The sequence below is a fragment of the Grammomys surdaster genome, unplaced genomic scaffold (genome assembly GCF_004785775.1).
Source record: "Grammomys surdaster isolate TR1022 unplaced genomic scaffold, NIH_TR_1.0 208, whole genome shotgun sequence".
Classification (NCBI taxonomy): Eukaryota; Metazoa; Chordata; class Mammalia; order Rodentia; family Muridae; genus Grammomys; species Grammomys surdaster.
In genome coordinates, this window is record NW_021604653.1 from 879331 (window position 1) to 891531 (window position 12201).

Genomic DNA, 12201 nt, shown 5'->3' on the forward strand with positions numbered 1-12201 from the left:
GTCAAAGAAAATGTAGGTCCTCAGTGGTAGGGTCGTGGGATCAAAGCCCAGTGCTGAGGGATATGAGGGCTGACCATGATATAATGAAGGAAGTAGGTGTGCTAGCTACTTACCTTTGTAACAAAATGCCTTACAAAAGCAACTTAATGAAGAACAGCATTTACTTGGGTTCAGAGTTTGAGGGTACAGTCCACTGAGGCAGGAGCACCAGGATGCACTGCATCACAGTTAGGAGGGGGGTCTTCTCACCTCAATTCACCCAACCTACAAACTCCCTTACAGACACTCCCAGAGGTCTGTCATGATTCTAGGTTGTGTCACCTTGACAGTCAATGCTAGCTATGGCACAGAGAGAATGTGGACGTGGGAGACGGTGCATGTGCCTTACAGTACTGGTGACTTAGGTTTGGTCATCCAAATAAGACATGCTAGTCACTTTATGGTACAGAAAAGAGAGGCACCCAGACTGCATAAGGAAAACCATGGCAAGAGCATTTAATTCAGCCTAAAAAAATGGAGATATTCTATAGGGCATCACCAAGGGGCTGTCACCATGGGGCAGAATAATGAAAGAAATGATAGACCCAGCCAAGGCTGCCCAGCACCTATGTAGGCCCCAGGGATGTCTGGTCCAGAGGAGATGGTACAGGTAGCTTCTAACTCCCTATTAGGTTCTTCCCCTGCAGCTAACAAACTATACTTTTTAAACCCGTTTTATTTGTCTTTTGAGACAAGTCTCATGTATCTCAGGCTTTCCTCCAACTTACTATGTAGCCAAGGATAGCCTGAACTTCTGACATTCCTCCTCCAATCTCCCTAGTTATTAGGACTTTAGGTTTACGCCACTATGCCCAGTTTAGGCAGTTCTGGGGATGAAACTCTGGGTTTTGTGTAGGCTAGACAAGCACTCTTTCCAAAGGAGAACCAGAAGTCACCTGAGCCAGGGACCCATGGGGTCTGTTAAATGTTCTGTGGCCTTTAAAAGACCTGCATTGTAAATGTACATAAACAAATGAAAATCTGATTTCAGAGAGAAAATAATAAGGATGGTGACAGGAGGTAACTTAGTCCCTAAGAGTACACATGGCAGCTAACAGCCCAGGGAGAGCGGCCTACCATGGCTCGTCACAAGAGAAACACAAAACAAAACAATGAGTCCTAACTTCAGGCTCATTAAGACGGTCACCATTCCCAAACTAGAAGGCAGCATGTCTTCGTGAGCACTTGGGAAAGACTTAAAAAAGATTCTGGCAGTGTGTTTTCAGCCTTGTGGACCCAGTGTCTTCCTCCCCAGGCTGAGTACTCTGTGGACTATGCACCAGGCAGGCTTGTTTTCTCAGTCTGGGCCCACTACTTGGTGGATCTAAAGATAACTAATGATTTGTTCCCAAGGGAAGGGCTGGCAAGATAGCTTGGGGTAAAGGTGACTGTCACCAAGACAGATGACCTAAATGTGCTTGGGACCCACATCAGAAAGAGAACCCCACAAGTTGTCCTTTATACTCTACTTGTGTGCCATAGGCCCTGTGCACGTATGCACACACTAAATAAATTAAAATTTTACAAAAGGAATAAAGAAACCAAACTAAAAAAAAAAAAAACCTGGTGAAGATTGAAAGTCCTGCAGTCTGTGTATTTTGCTGAAATGTGAAGTTAAAGCAAACAAAACAGTGAATCCAAGCCTGTTCTTTCTTTATGGGAAGGAGTCAGGAGGAAACGAATGCAGTCGCTGCTCCTTCATCTTTTTTAGCTTCTCCAACTCCAGGCTCAGTTACAACAGAGCCTCAGTGCAGACGCACAAGTCCTCAGAAAGACTCACCTCACTGAGGTAAATAAAAAAGGAGCAGGAGGTCCCGTCCACTCCGTAGTCTGCGTAGCAGGGGTCCGAGCGCCACATGTCCTTCATCCACTGAAATGAGAGGAGAGGACAAGGCTGAGGAGAGGGGAGGGGGCAAAAGGCTCAGTGGAGTGAGTGACTCACGTGGAGGCTCATGGGTAGAGCAGAGCCAAAGGTTCCTAAGCTGAGGGCCAGGTGACTAGATGTTCAGCTCCTGGAGAGTTGCAGATGCTAGCCAGAGCAGAGCAGAGCAGCTCAGTGTAAACAGACGCAGTGGAGGCCAGACCACAGCGGCCCTGCTATTCAACACCCTCAGGAGGTTCCACAGCCACAGCACAGAGCCTGCAGTGCAGAGCTCAGGCCAAATAGCACAGAAGTGTCAATGAGGCTTACAGCTGTCCCCAAAGGACATCAGGGAAGTTCCTAGGAGGTTCTCGCTATTCTTAACAAGGATTACTTGAATGACAACTTTTCTCTGAACACCACTGGCCAGTAGTGGTTTCCAGGAACAGGCCAAACAAATACAATTTAGTTTTCTCAAAATAATTTAAGACAAAACAAGAAAAGGTCAGGAATCCAGGTATGTACTGGGAATAGCAGCTCTGGGAACAGCCAGGCCAGCCTACTGGATGAGCTTTAGGCCAGTGAGAGACCCTGTCTCAAGAGAAAGCTGGATGGTGCCCAAGGAATGACACACGGGGTTGTCCTCTGGCCTCCATACCTACATGCACATACATGTTCATCTGCACAGATCATATACAAGAGGCCAGGCTGCAGCTCAGTATGGAGCGCTTGCCAAGTGTTCTGGAGACCTTGGGTTTGATCATCAGTGGGAATGCACAGTTAAGAACGGGTGGCCAAATGTCTCTGGGCACTCATTTGTGTGTGCAGATATCACATTTACATCATAATCTGGACATGGAACAGGACTCGGGAATTTAGGAGGAAAGAGGAATTCTAACTAAGGTGGAACTTGAAGGATCACCTGGAGATGAAAGGCTGGGAAAGACAGAGTGGACACCAGAAGTGGTCCAGGTTCTCAGTCTGAGTGCTGAAAGCCACTGCTGACCTGTACCCCATGGGAGTGGCAGAGAAGGGCCACCACTAATAGGATAGAAATACCCTGGAAAGATTTGCTTCAAGGCTCAGTTGACCACCAGCATCTTTGGGAGGGGAAAAAGACGGAGGGTATTGGGATGAATAGACATAACTTCTACTTTACCTTGATTTTCCCCTCGCAGTGGGGGTAGCCATCCATAGGAGGCAATACACATTTCTCTTGAACTCCATTAATGATATCTGCAAAGAATAGGAAACAAACCATGAGAACCATAATACAGAAGCCCAACATCACAGTCCACGTAGGCTGAAGGATAAACGGAAATAGAGAGGTCTCCATGGAGGCAAGGTTCTGGTCCATGCATCCCCTCCAGCTACAGGCATGGCTGTAGCTGTAGCAGAATGCTGTTGCTGGGAGTCAGGGGGGTGGTGGTCTGAATGAAAATGGCCCCCATGGGCTCACAGGGAGTGGCATTATTGGAGGTGCGGTCTTGTTGGAGGAAGCATCACTTGGGGTGGGCTCTGAGGTTTCAGAAGCTCAAACCAGGCCTGCCTAGTAGCTCACTGTTTCTGCTGCCTGCCAGATGTAGAACTCTCAGCTATCTCTCCAGCACCACATCTGTCTGCATGCCACCATGCTTCCTACTACAATGATAATAGACTAAACTATAAGCCAGCCCCAGCTTAAATGTCCTTTAAGAGTTGCTGTGGTCATTGTGTCTCTTCACAGCAATAGAAACACTAACTATGACAGAGGGCATGCCACCAACAAGGAGATTCTCTGGGATCTTAGTAGTCCTTAAAAAGAAAGGTATGTCAGCATCTATGACAGTCCTTCTTTCTCACCCCTCTCCCCCACATATGCTTGAGTTCCTGTATATGAGGGCACACAAGTGCATGCAGGGGAGGCCAGTACACCATCTCACATGTCATTCCTCAGGAACATTCCATAGTTTTGTTTTTTGTTTAATTTTTTTTTTGAGATATGGTCTCTCACTGACCTGGAACTCACCACATAGGCTAGGCTGGCTGTCCAGCAAGCCTCAGGGTTCTTCCTACCTCAACCTCCCAAATGCTGGGATTACAATTATGTGCCAACACACATGGCTTCCTAACATAGTGAGGATTAGACAAATCACTGTAACCATTTCACCATGATCTCCAGACTCTGCAAAGCTTCATTCTAAGAACCCAATCACCTTGACTTTTATTTAGAACTGAATGGCATCTGATAGGTTAAAGGTACCTGGCTATCTCCCCATCATGGTTTTAAAGGAGCCGTGGGAAGAACAGACAAAAGTGAGCTTATAATCCCTGCCCCTAAACTTCAGGAACTACGGCCATCTGTCTGTCCTCCCACTGGAAAGTGAGTCAAATCTTCCTGTTTAGCTCTGTTGCCAACAGCCAGGATAAGCATCTTCAGGAGGGAGGGTGACACTCTGCCCCTGGTACCTCACACACATTTCCTCTCAAAAGATAAAGGGTCTCCAGCAACTGTTTTGTATGTACAACAAGGGAGCGTTTCTCCGTTTCTCCTCGTATATCTGATAGGAACACGCGGCCACCTTATCAGATGGCCCCTGCAGAGTAAGTGCACACAAGCTCTGCCACTGGCCCAGTGCTGGGCACCAGCCTGAAGCCAGCAATCTCTACATTTGACCTGGAGATAGAGCTCTTGCAAGCACTTCCCTCGGCCAGCTTAGCTATAAGAACCAATGAGTAAATCAGAGGGAACTAGCCAAGGTGAAAGACCATCTCCTGCTAGAAATGATCCAATACAACTCATGCTCTACTTGGAAAAAGTGAATTTCTACAACTAGGTCCCTGACAGATGTTTTAGTACTTTATGTTGGTTCTGATAAAACAATGTGATCAAAACCAAATTTGGCTCCCAGCCCATCAACTGAAGAAAGCCAAAGCTGGAACTCAAGCAGGGCAGGAACCTGGAGGAAGGAGCTGAAACAGAACCACGAATGAACATTGCTTACTGGCTAGCCCCTCAGGACTTGCCTCAGCTGCTTTCTTATACAACCCAGGACCACCTTCCCAGGGGTGGCCCCACCTACGTCCATCATTAAATAAGAATAATAGACCACAGGTGATCCAAAGAGCCAATCTTATGGAGGCATTTCCTCAAATCTTTCTTCCCAGATAGGCAGAGGTTTGTGTGAAGTTGAATTGCACCAACCAACCAGTACACCACATATTCTAGGCAGAAGATCTTAAAGTCACAGGAAGTTGCCTGCTTCCCAATGGGCCAGAGAAGCCAAGGTGTAGCTAATCTACAAGATGTGGCCTTTTGGGGAACACGAAGGTTGAGTGTCCCTTGTTTGAGATGCTTGAGACCCCTGTTTCAGACTTCACAGTTCTTCATATGTTCATAGGCTTGAACATACGAATGGTTGTACATTCCCAACAGAATATCCCAAATCCAAAGTCTCCAAAAGCAGAGCTTCCCTTTTGAAATGATGCTATTTTTATTATTTAAGTAAGCTCTCACTCATGTATTGCATGCTGCACACTCCCCTCATGCTCACCACTCTTCACTTTTCTTGCTGGTTGGTCCTCCTGTTTCTCCCTTGCTGCAGTTTTATTTCATATCTCATATGGAGACATATACATACATGGTATTCTATATCTGTGTGAAATATAGAACCACAGTGAGAGAAAGCAGGGTGCATTTGTAAGACCAGCTTAATTCTCCTATACAATTCCAGTGACATGGGTTTTTTGTTTGTTTTTTTGTTTTGTTTTTTTGTATTTTTTTTCCCCAAATAGCATCCACCAACCTCTATACCACTTTGGAAAGCATGTTTTGTGTTTCATTGGTTTTTCTGGATTTTGGCTTAAAGAGCTGGAAGCATCATCTGCCTCACACTTTACAGGAGATTTCCCACAAGCATACATGCTGACCCTCTGCTTTTCCTGATTCCTAAAACTACAGTCTAGAGAGATGAGAAAGATTCCCTAGTTCAATGAGGAAGCAAATGCAAATTCAGTAAACCATTTCTGTTTAAGGCACCATGAATCTCTACCATAAGGCTTTTTCCTTTGGGGTGTGTATGTGTGTGAGTGTGACTCTGTGTGTGTGAACACTTACACACCAAGCATGGTGAGTGGAGGTCAGAGGGCAACCCCAGGTGTCAGGATTCAGCTTGTGTCTCCACTGAAACAAGGTCTCTCATCCACTGCTGTGTAATTCGAGACTAGCTGGTTCCTGAGTTTCTGGGGACTCTGTCTCCATCTCTAACCTTGCTGCTGGAACACTGGCATTAGAGACTGAGTCCAGATTAACGTGGTTTCTGGGGAGTGAGCTCGGGCCCTCACGATCATGTGGCAAGTGCACTGAGCCATCTCTCCAGCACAGATTTTCCTTCTAGGTCAGGATTATTTCCACTCAGCTGTGTCTAGGTATTCACAGGCACACACCACAATCACTTCACTCATGCTCTGGCTGGGAAACATGAGCAGAGAGTGTGAGGGGGGTAAACTGACCAAATATTATTCTGCTTAGAAAGGCACCTTCGCTAGCCCGCTGGACTTGCTAAGTAAGAATCCAAAGCTAGGGCATTATCCATGTGCAAACACTATAGAACTGAACAGAAATTTACATGAAAACACACTGCCATACAGGGGGCTGAGAGATGGCTCAGCACGTAAAGTAACTGCTGCTGCACAGGAGTGAGGAGCAGAGCTCAGGTCCCCAGCACCCACATACATGCTGGGCATGGTGTCACAGCCTGCCTCTAATGTTGGTGCTGTGAAGGCAGAAGACACAGGGGATTCCCAGAGCATGCTGGCTAGCTACAGTAGCCAAACTTGTGTGTTCAACTGGCTTCAAGAGAGAGGCCCCACCTCAAACCACAAGCTGGAGAGCAACCAATGAAGACATGTGGCATCAGCCTCTTACCTCCACAAGCATGCACACATGTGTACACATGTGCATGTATGTTGACATACATGTGAAAACACATGTACCCATGCATGCACAGGACACATACCTACATTAACCAAAAAAAAAACCTCCAAAAAACAATTTAGCCAAACTATCACTGACTATTTATTCTTCCCTTTGTCATGTGCTCTGTTCTTACCTTCCTGCAGGATTATCTGCGTGATTATGTTTCTAAGCATTAGTCAGCAGGGAAATCAGGTGAGGGACACTGCAAAAGAGGGACAAGCCAGGGAAGGGGAAAGTAGCTTGATGTGTGTTCTAACACCAGAGAGCTTTACTGAGGATAATGAAAGCCCTATGAGTGAAGACAAGCAGCCAACCCTCTAGGTCTAAGGGGGGAGATAACTAGAGAAAGCCTCAGATGCAGGGCAGCATGGGAAGACCTACGTCAGGACAGCTAGGTAGGTACTGCAGGCCAAAGGGTTGTGAACTCCAGGCTCACAACCCAATGTCTAGATTACTACTGGAAGCAACAGGAAAGTTGCTGGATGCTAATGTAGTTTGGGGAAGCCACCGATATTCATTGAGTAGAAAAAAAAAACGCTGACCATTTTATTTTGGGTGTTAAAGATAAAATCACATTAAGGATAAGAACATACTGTACTCCAAAATAAAACTACCACATAAGATCTTTACAGTTGAACAGAATTTTATATCCAACATAAATTATTTGGGAGTTGAAGCTCACCTTACACTGGTAGCTCAGCTGGTAGAGTTCTTGCCTAGCATGCACAAAGCCCTAAGTCCCATCCCTTGTATCCCCATAAAGTGGATGCGGTTACACATCTGTAGTCTCAGTATGAGGGAGATGAATGCAAAAGGGTCAGAAGTTTAGGGTTATCCTTGGCTATACAATGAGTGCATTCCCACTTAACTGTGGAAAGGGATAGAATTCAGCCTAGTGAGGAAGGTGTAGTGTCAGGAGCAGGAGGCTGGCTGGCCACACTGCATCCTAAGACAGGAAGTAGACAGAGAATAGGAAGTGGTCCAGGGATGTAGAACCTTAAACCCCCCCCGCCCCAGCAAACTTAATGCCATACTTCTGTCAGCAGCTTTCCACTTCCTAAACGTTTCCTAACCATCCCAAACAGAGCCAGCAGCTGGTTAATCACTAGATTAACCACTGAGACACAGAGTATGGGAGACAATTCCCATTCAAACCACTGGCCTATGCACCAAACTCTTGGGAGCCTCTCTCTTCACTTAGGAATTGTTGCAAAGCATTCTAAGGACCTAGTCACCCTTCCTGGGCCAGGTACTGATGCCTGCAATGATAACACAAGATCTCACTTAACCTCAGAGCAACCATGACAGCAGACCCTGGGATGCTCATCGTGGAATACTGCACAAGGGTCTCGCCCCATTAGTACTCTATTGCTACACTGCATTCATCCTACGAATGGGTGGTCTTTGTGCTGTCCTGTCACTCTTGGTCAGTTCTACATCATCATGCCTGTGGGTAGCCGGTAAAGGATACTGAGATCAAAATACTTTTGATTTGTACAATAAGAGAAGCTTGGTTATTTTAAGTGAATATAATAGCACCATGGCACCAACTTGTGTGTATATATTTCCATGTCTGAGGCTGGGAAAGAAAACGGAATTTGTATATGATGTGGATAATCAGGGTCCTGCATAAATCTGCATGCGCTCATCTCTATGTAAATGGAACTTTCTGTAAGAATAAACTTAGTTCCTGATATCGTTTTTCCTGCAACAAAATGTTCTTCAGTATTTTAGGCAACAACAGAAAGAACACAAAATATCCCACACGGGTATCCAGTTACAGTAAATGGGCAAGGCAGTCACTATTATAAATTGGGAGAATGCTAGCTTTATATTTCAAGAACATTTTTTAAAAAGAGGTTGCACTATTTATTCCCAGAAAAAATAGCTTCTTTACATAATATTTTAAAAAATAAGATAAAAGCTGACATATTTTGAGACATTCTCAGCTGTCAATTCTGAGGAGACTATGAAACTAGGAAGTAGGTGGAAAGGCTTAACAATCTGAGGTGATGGTGGCAAACACTGGACAGCATCCTTGGGTTGTGTCTTAGACAATTTTGATGACTACACTCCTTTTGCAATAAGTGAAATAAGGAGCCTTTTGGAACCCGTATTCTCACAGGTACTTTCCTGGAGGAAGCGTCTCTGCATGTTGCTGTCCTTGTGAAACTGTGACAGTACCCGAAACGGGCACATGTACATTTCTTTTCAGTCCCACAAATAACATTTGTTCACTTTTTCCTCTAGAACAGGCCTGAGTAAACTAGTTCATACATTTCTAACTCTTCTTATCAAACTGTCAAAGATGTTCAGGACTTGGAGTTTCGTTAAGTAAAAAGGTAGAATATACCCTCTACACCTGTGTGTATTAGTAGTTCTTATCACTGGGGAAGAAAAAATAATAGAGAATTAGAACCTAGGAGAGAAGACTGGCACTAGAAGACTATTTTAGTGTATAAATTCCTTTGTCACAAGCCTTCATTGAAAAGGTGAATCAACTAAGAAAAGCAGTCAAGGAGGGGCATGCCTTTAATCTCATTCAGTAGTCAGGAGAGAAAGGCAGAGGCAAGTGGATCTCTGTGAACTATAGGACAGCCTGGTCTACACGGGCAAGTTCCAGGGCAGCCAGGGCTACATGAGATTTTAAAAAAGAAAACGTTAAGAAAAGATCAGCAAAGACCAGCAGTGTGGCTCAGTGGGGTAAGGTACTTAACACCAAGCCTAGTGACCTGAGCTCGATCCCAAGGACACACCCACAATATGGAACTACAGAACTGACACCCACAAATTGTGCCATGGTACATGTACTTTCATCACAAAATAGATACATGTAAAAAAATCTATTTTTTTTAAAAAGGAAAGCAATCAATAAAATTAGCTTCACATAATGTGAATGCCAGAGAACTGACAAGAAATTTAAAGCAGCTACGATAAGATTAAAGACAAAAGAAAATCAGTAACTGAAAGATTTCTCAGGAGAAATGAATACTTGGAAGAACACACACACACACACACACACACACACACACACACACAAAACGAATTTCAGGATGTAAAACAGACTATCTGAAATGGAAAATTCATAGACTAAAAGGAAGAGTAAACTAGACCTAGCTGAAGAAAAGATGAGTGAACTAGAGAACACTGGAAGTAGACAATCGAGGCTGAAGGAAATACTATAAGCAGAGCCCCAGTGACATGTAGGAGAAGATGGGCAAGTGAATGCCAAGAGAGACAATGGGCTAACAACTTTGATTGTCAACTTGATACTGTAAGGAGTCCCATGGGAAGGGACTCCCAATGACAGCCTGTCTCTATCAGGTTGGTCTGAGGGCATTTTTGATGAGGATTTTTTCCTTACTAGGGTTAACTATGGTTAACCTGGCCAAACTGTACATGACCAGCACAGTTTCACAGGATGGAGCTCGGACCATAGAAGGGTAGGGAAAGTGAGCTGGGCAGTGAACAAGCGTGCATTCTTCTCTGCCCTTGACTGTGGATGTGACTAGCTGCTTCTAGTTCTCGCTACCTTGACACCACTACAGCGATGGATAAGGACTTACAATTTTAAGTCAAATAAACCCTTTCTCTACTAAGCTGCATTTTGTTAGGGCATCTTTTTTAACCATAGCAATAGAAAGAAAACAAGGACAAATAGTAAAGAAAAATGCTTGAAGAAATAATGGCCAACAAGTTTCTAAAAATAATATATATTTTAAAAAAAATCGTTAACTTCAGATCTAATAACTCAGTGACTCACACAGAAGGCAGAGACAATTATATTTGTTATAACCAAACTGCTAAAGGTCAAAGACGGAGAAAAATATTAAAGGAAGCTAAAGAAAAACAAGACACATTACATAAAAGGCAATAAAGACAGCAAAGCCACCTGACTTTGCATCAGACAGGCTGGAACCAAACCAAACAAAGACAGATTTGCTGCTTAAACCAAGCAAAAACTTACTGTTAGTTCTCTACCTATGTCCCTCGAAAATACCAATCAAAGATAGATAAATAAACAATGCCATTTTTAGAAAAAATGAATGAGAAATTTCACCACTCACAGACTTGTGCAGTAAGAAATAAAAAAAAAAATCTTTGGGGCTGAAAAGGAAATGCAGTCAGATAACAGGAGTCTGTCAGGAAACAGAGAACATCTGAAATGCTGCTTTAGGGGATGGAGGGATGGAGGCGCTGTACAAGATGCTGCTGTCAGGCACATGGGTTGCGCTCTGTTTTTTCCTAGCGCACATACAATGCTGAGCATGGCACTGTATGTGTGTAACCCCAGCATGAGCAAGGTAGAGACGCGAGGATCCCTGGAGCTTGCTAGCCTGTCAGCCTAGTCAGACGGCTGAGATCCAGGCCCACAAGAAAATCACTAAATAAATGAAGCATGCAAGTCAAAAAGTGATAGAGGAAGACCCGTTAACACTGCCTTTTCCCTTCCACAGGCACACACATGTAAGTACACTCACGTATATGCACGGTAGAAAATGTTAATATATTGTTCAAGTAGAAAACTACAGGGTGTATGTGTGTGTACTTTGCTTCCCTTTTTGTTTGTTTTGTTTGTTTGTTGTTGTTGTTTAACTAGAATCTTTATAACTCTAGCTATTCTGGGTCTTGCTATCTAGCCCAGCCAGGCTTTCTCTTTTCCTTGTTTTTTCAAGACAGGGTTTCTCTGTATAGCCCTGGCTGTCCTGGAACTGGCTCTGTAGACCAACCTGACCTCAAACTCAGAGATGCCTGCCTCTGCCTCCCAAGTGGTGGGAATAAAGGTGTGTGCTGCAGTCTGTCTTTGCCTCCCAAATGCTAGGGTTAAGGGCATGCCCCACCAGCTACCGTGCTCACCTTCCTTTGCTTCTTTTATCAGGTCTCTGCTTAATACAAAAGTCTATTAGAACATGATGAGTCTTATGCGAGTTTTTAGACATACGGAGAACAATACTAGAAAGGATAGTTGATCAGGATGAATTAAATATGAACTTATAACATCATAACACTTTATCTTCATGTCTCATCTTTCAAGGACCCCCCAGTACATGGATCCAACATCTACATATACTGTGCCTTTTCCTCTGTACACATATGGTAATGTGTCACTTATGAATTAGACACAGTAAGATTAACAGTAACTAATGATAAAATTCAGTATATAAATATACTATAGCCAAAGTATGTATTTATGTATGTATGTATGTATGTATGTATGTATGTATATATGTATGTATGCCTGTATATAGATAGATATAGAGAGAAAAAGGGAGAGAGAGGGAGAGAGAGAGTATATAGAAGAAATTGTAGATGTTTTGTTCTTTTTCTTAAAAGATTTCAGCCA

At 43.9% G+C, this 12201-nt stretch overlaps 1 protein-coding gene across 1 annotated transcript in view; it reads right to left on the minus strand.

Annotated features, from left to right (window-relative positions):
* Mgat5 (alpha-1,6-mannosylglycoprotein 6-beta-N-acetylglucosaminyltransferase) overlaps positions 1-12201 on the minus strand; it is a 281270-nt gene that overhangs the window by 117974 nt on the left and 151095 nt on the right. Inside the window, exons 5-6 of the mRNA XM_028771515.1 lie at positions 3060-3136; positions 1820-1909 (exon numbers count right to left, since the gene is read on the minus strand). Coding sequence (XP_028627348.1) covers positions 1820-1909; positions 3060-3136 — 167 coding nt within the window. The remainder of the gene's footprint in view (positions 1-1819; positions 1910-3059; positions 3137-12201) is intronic.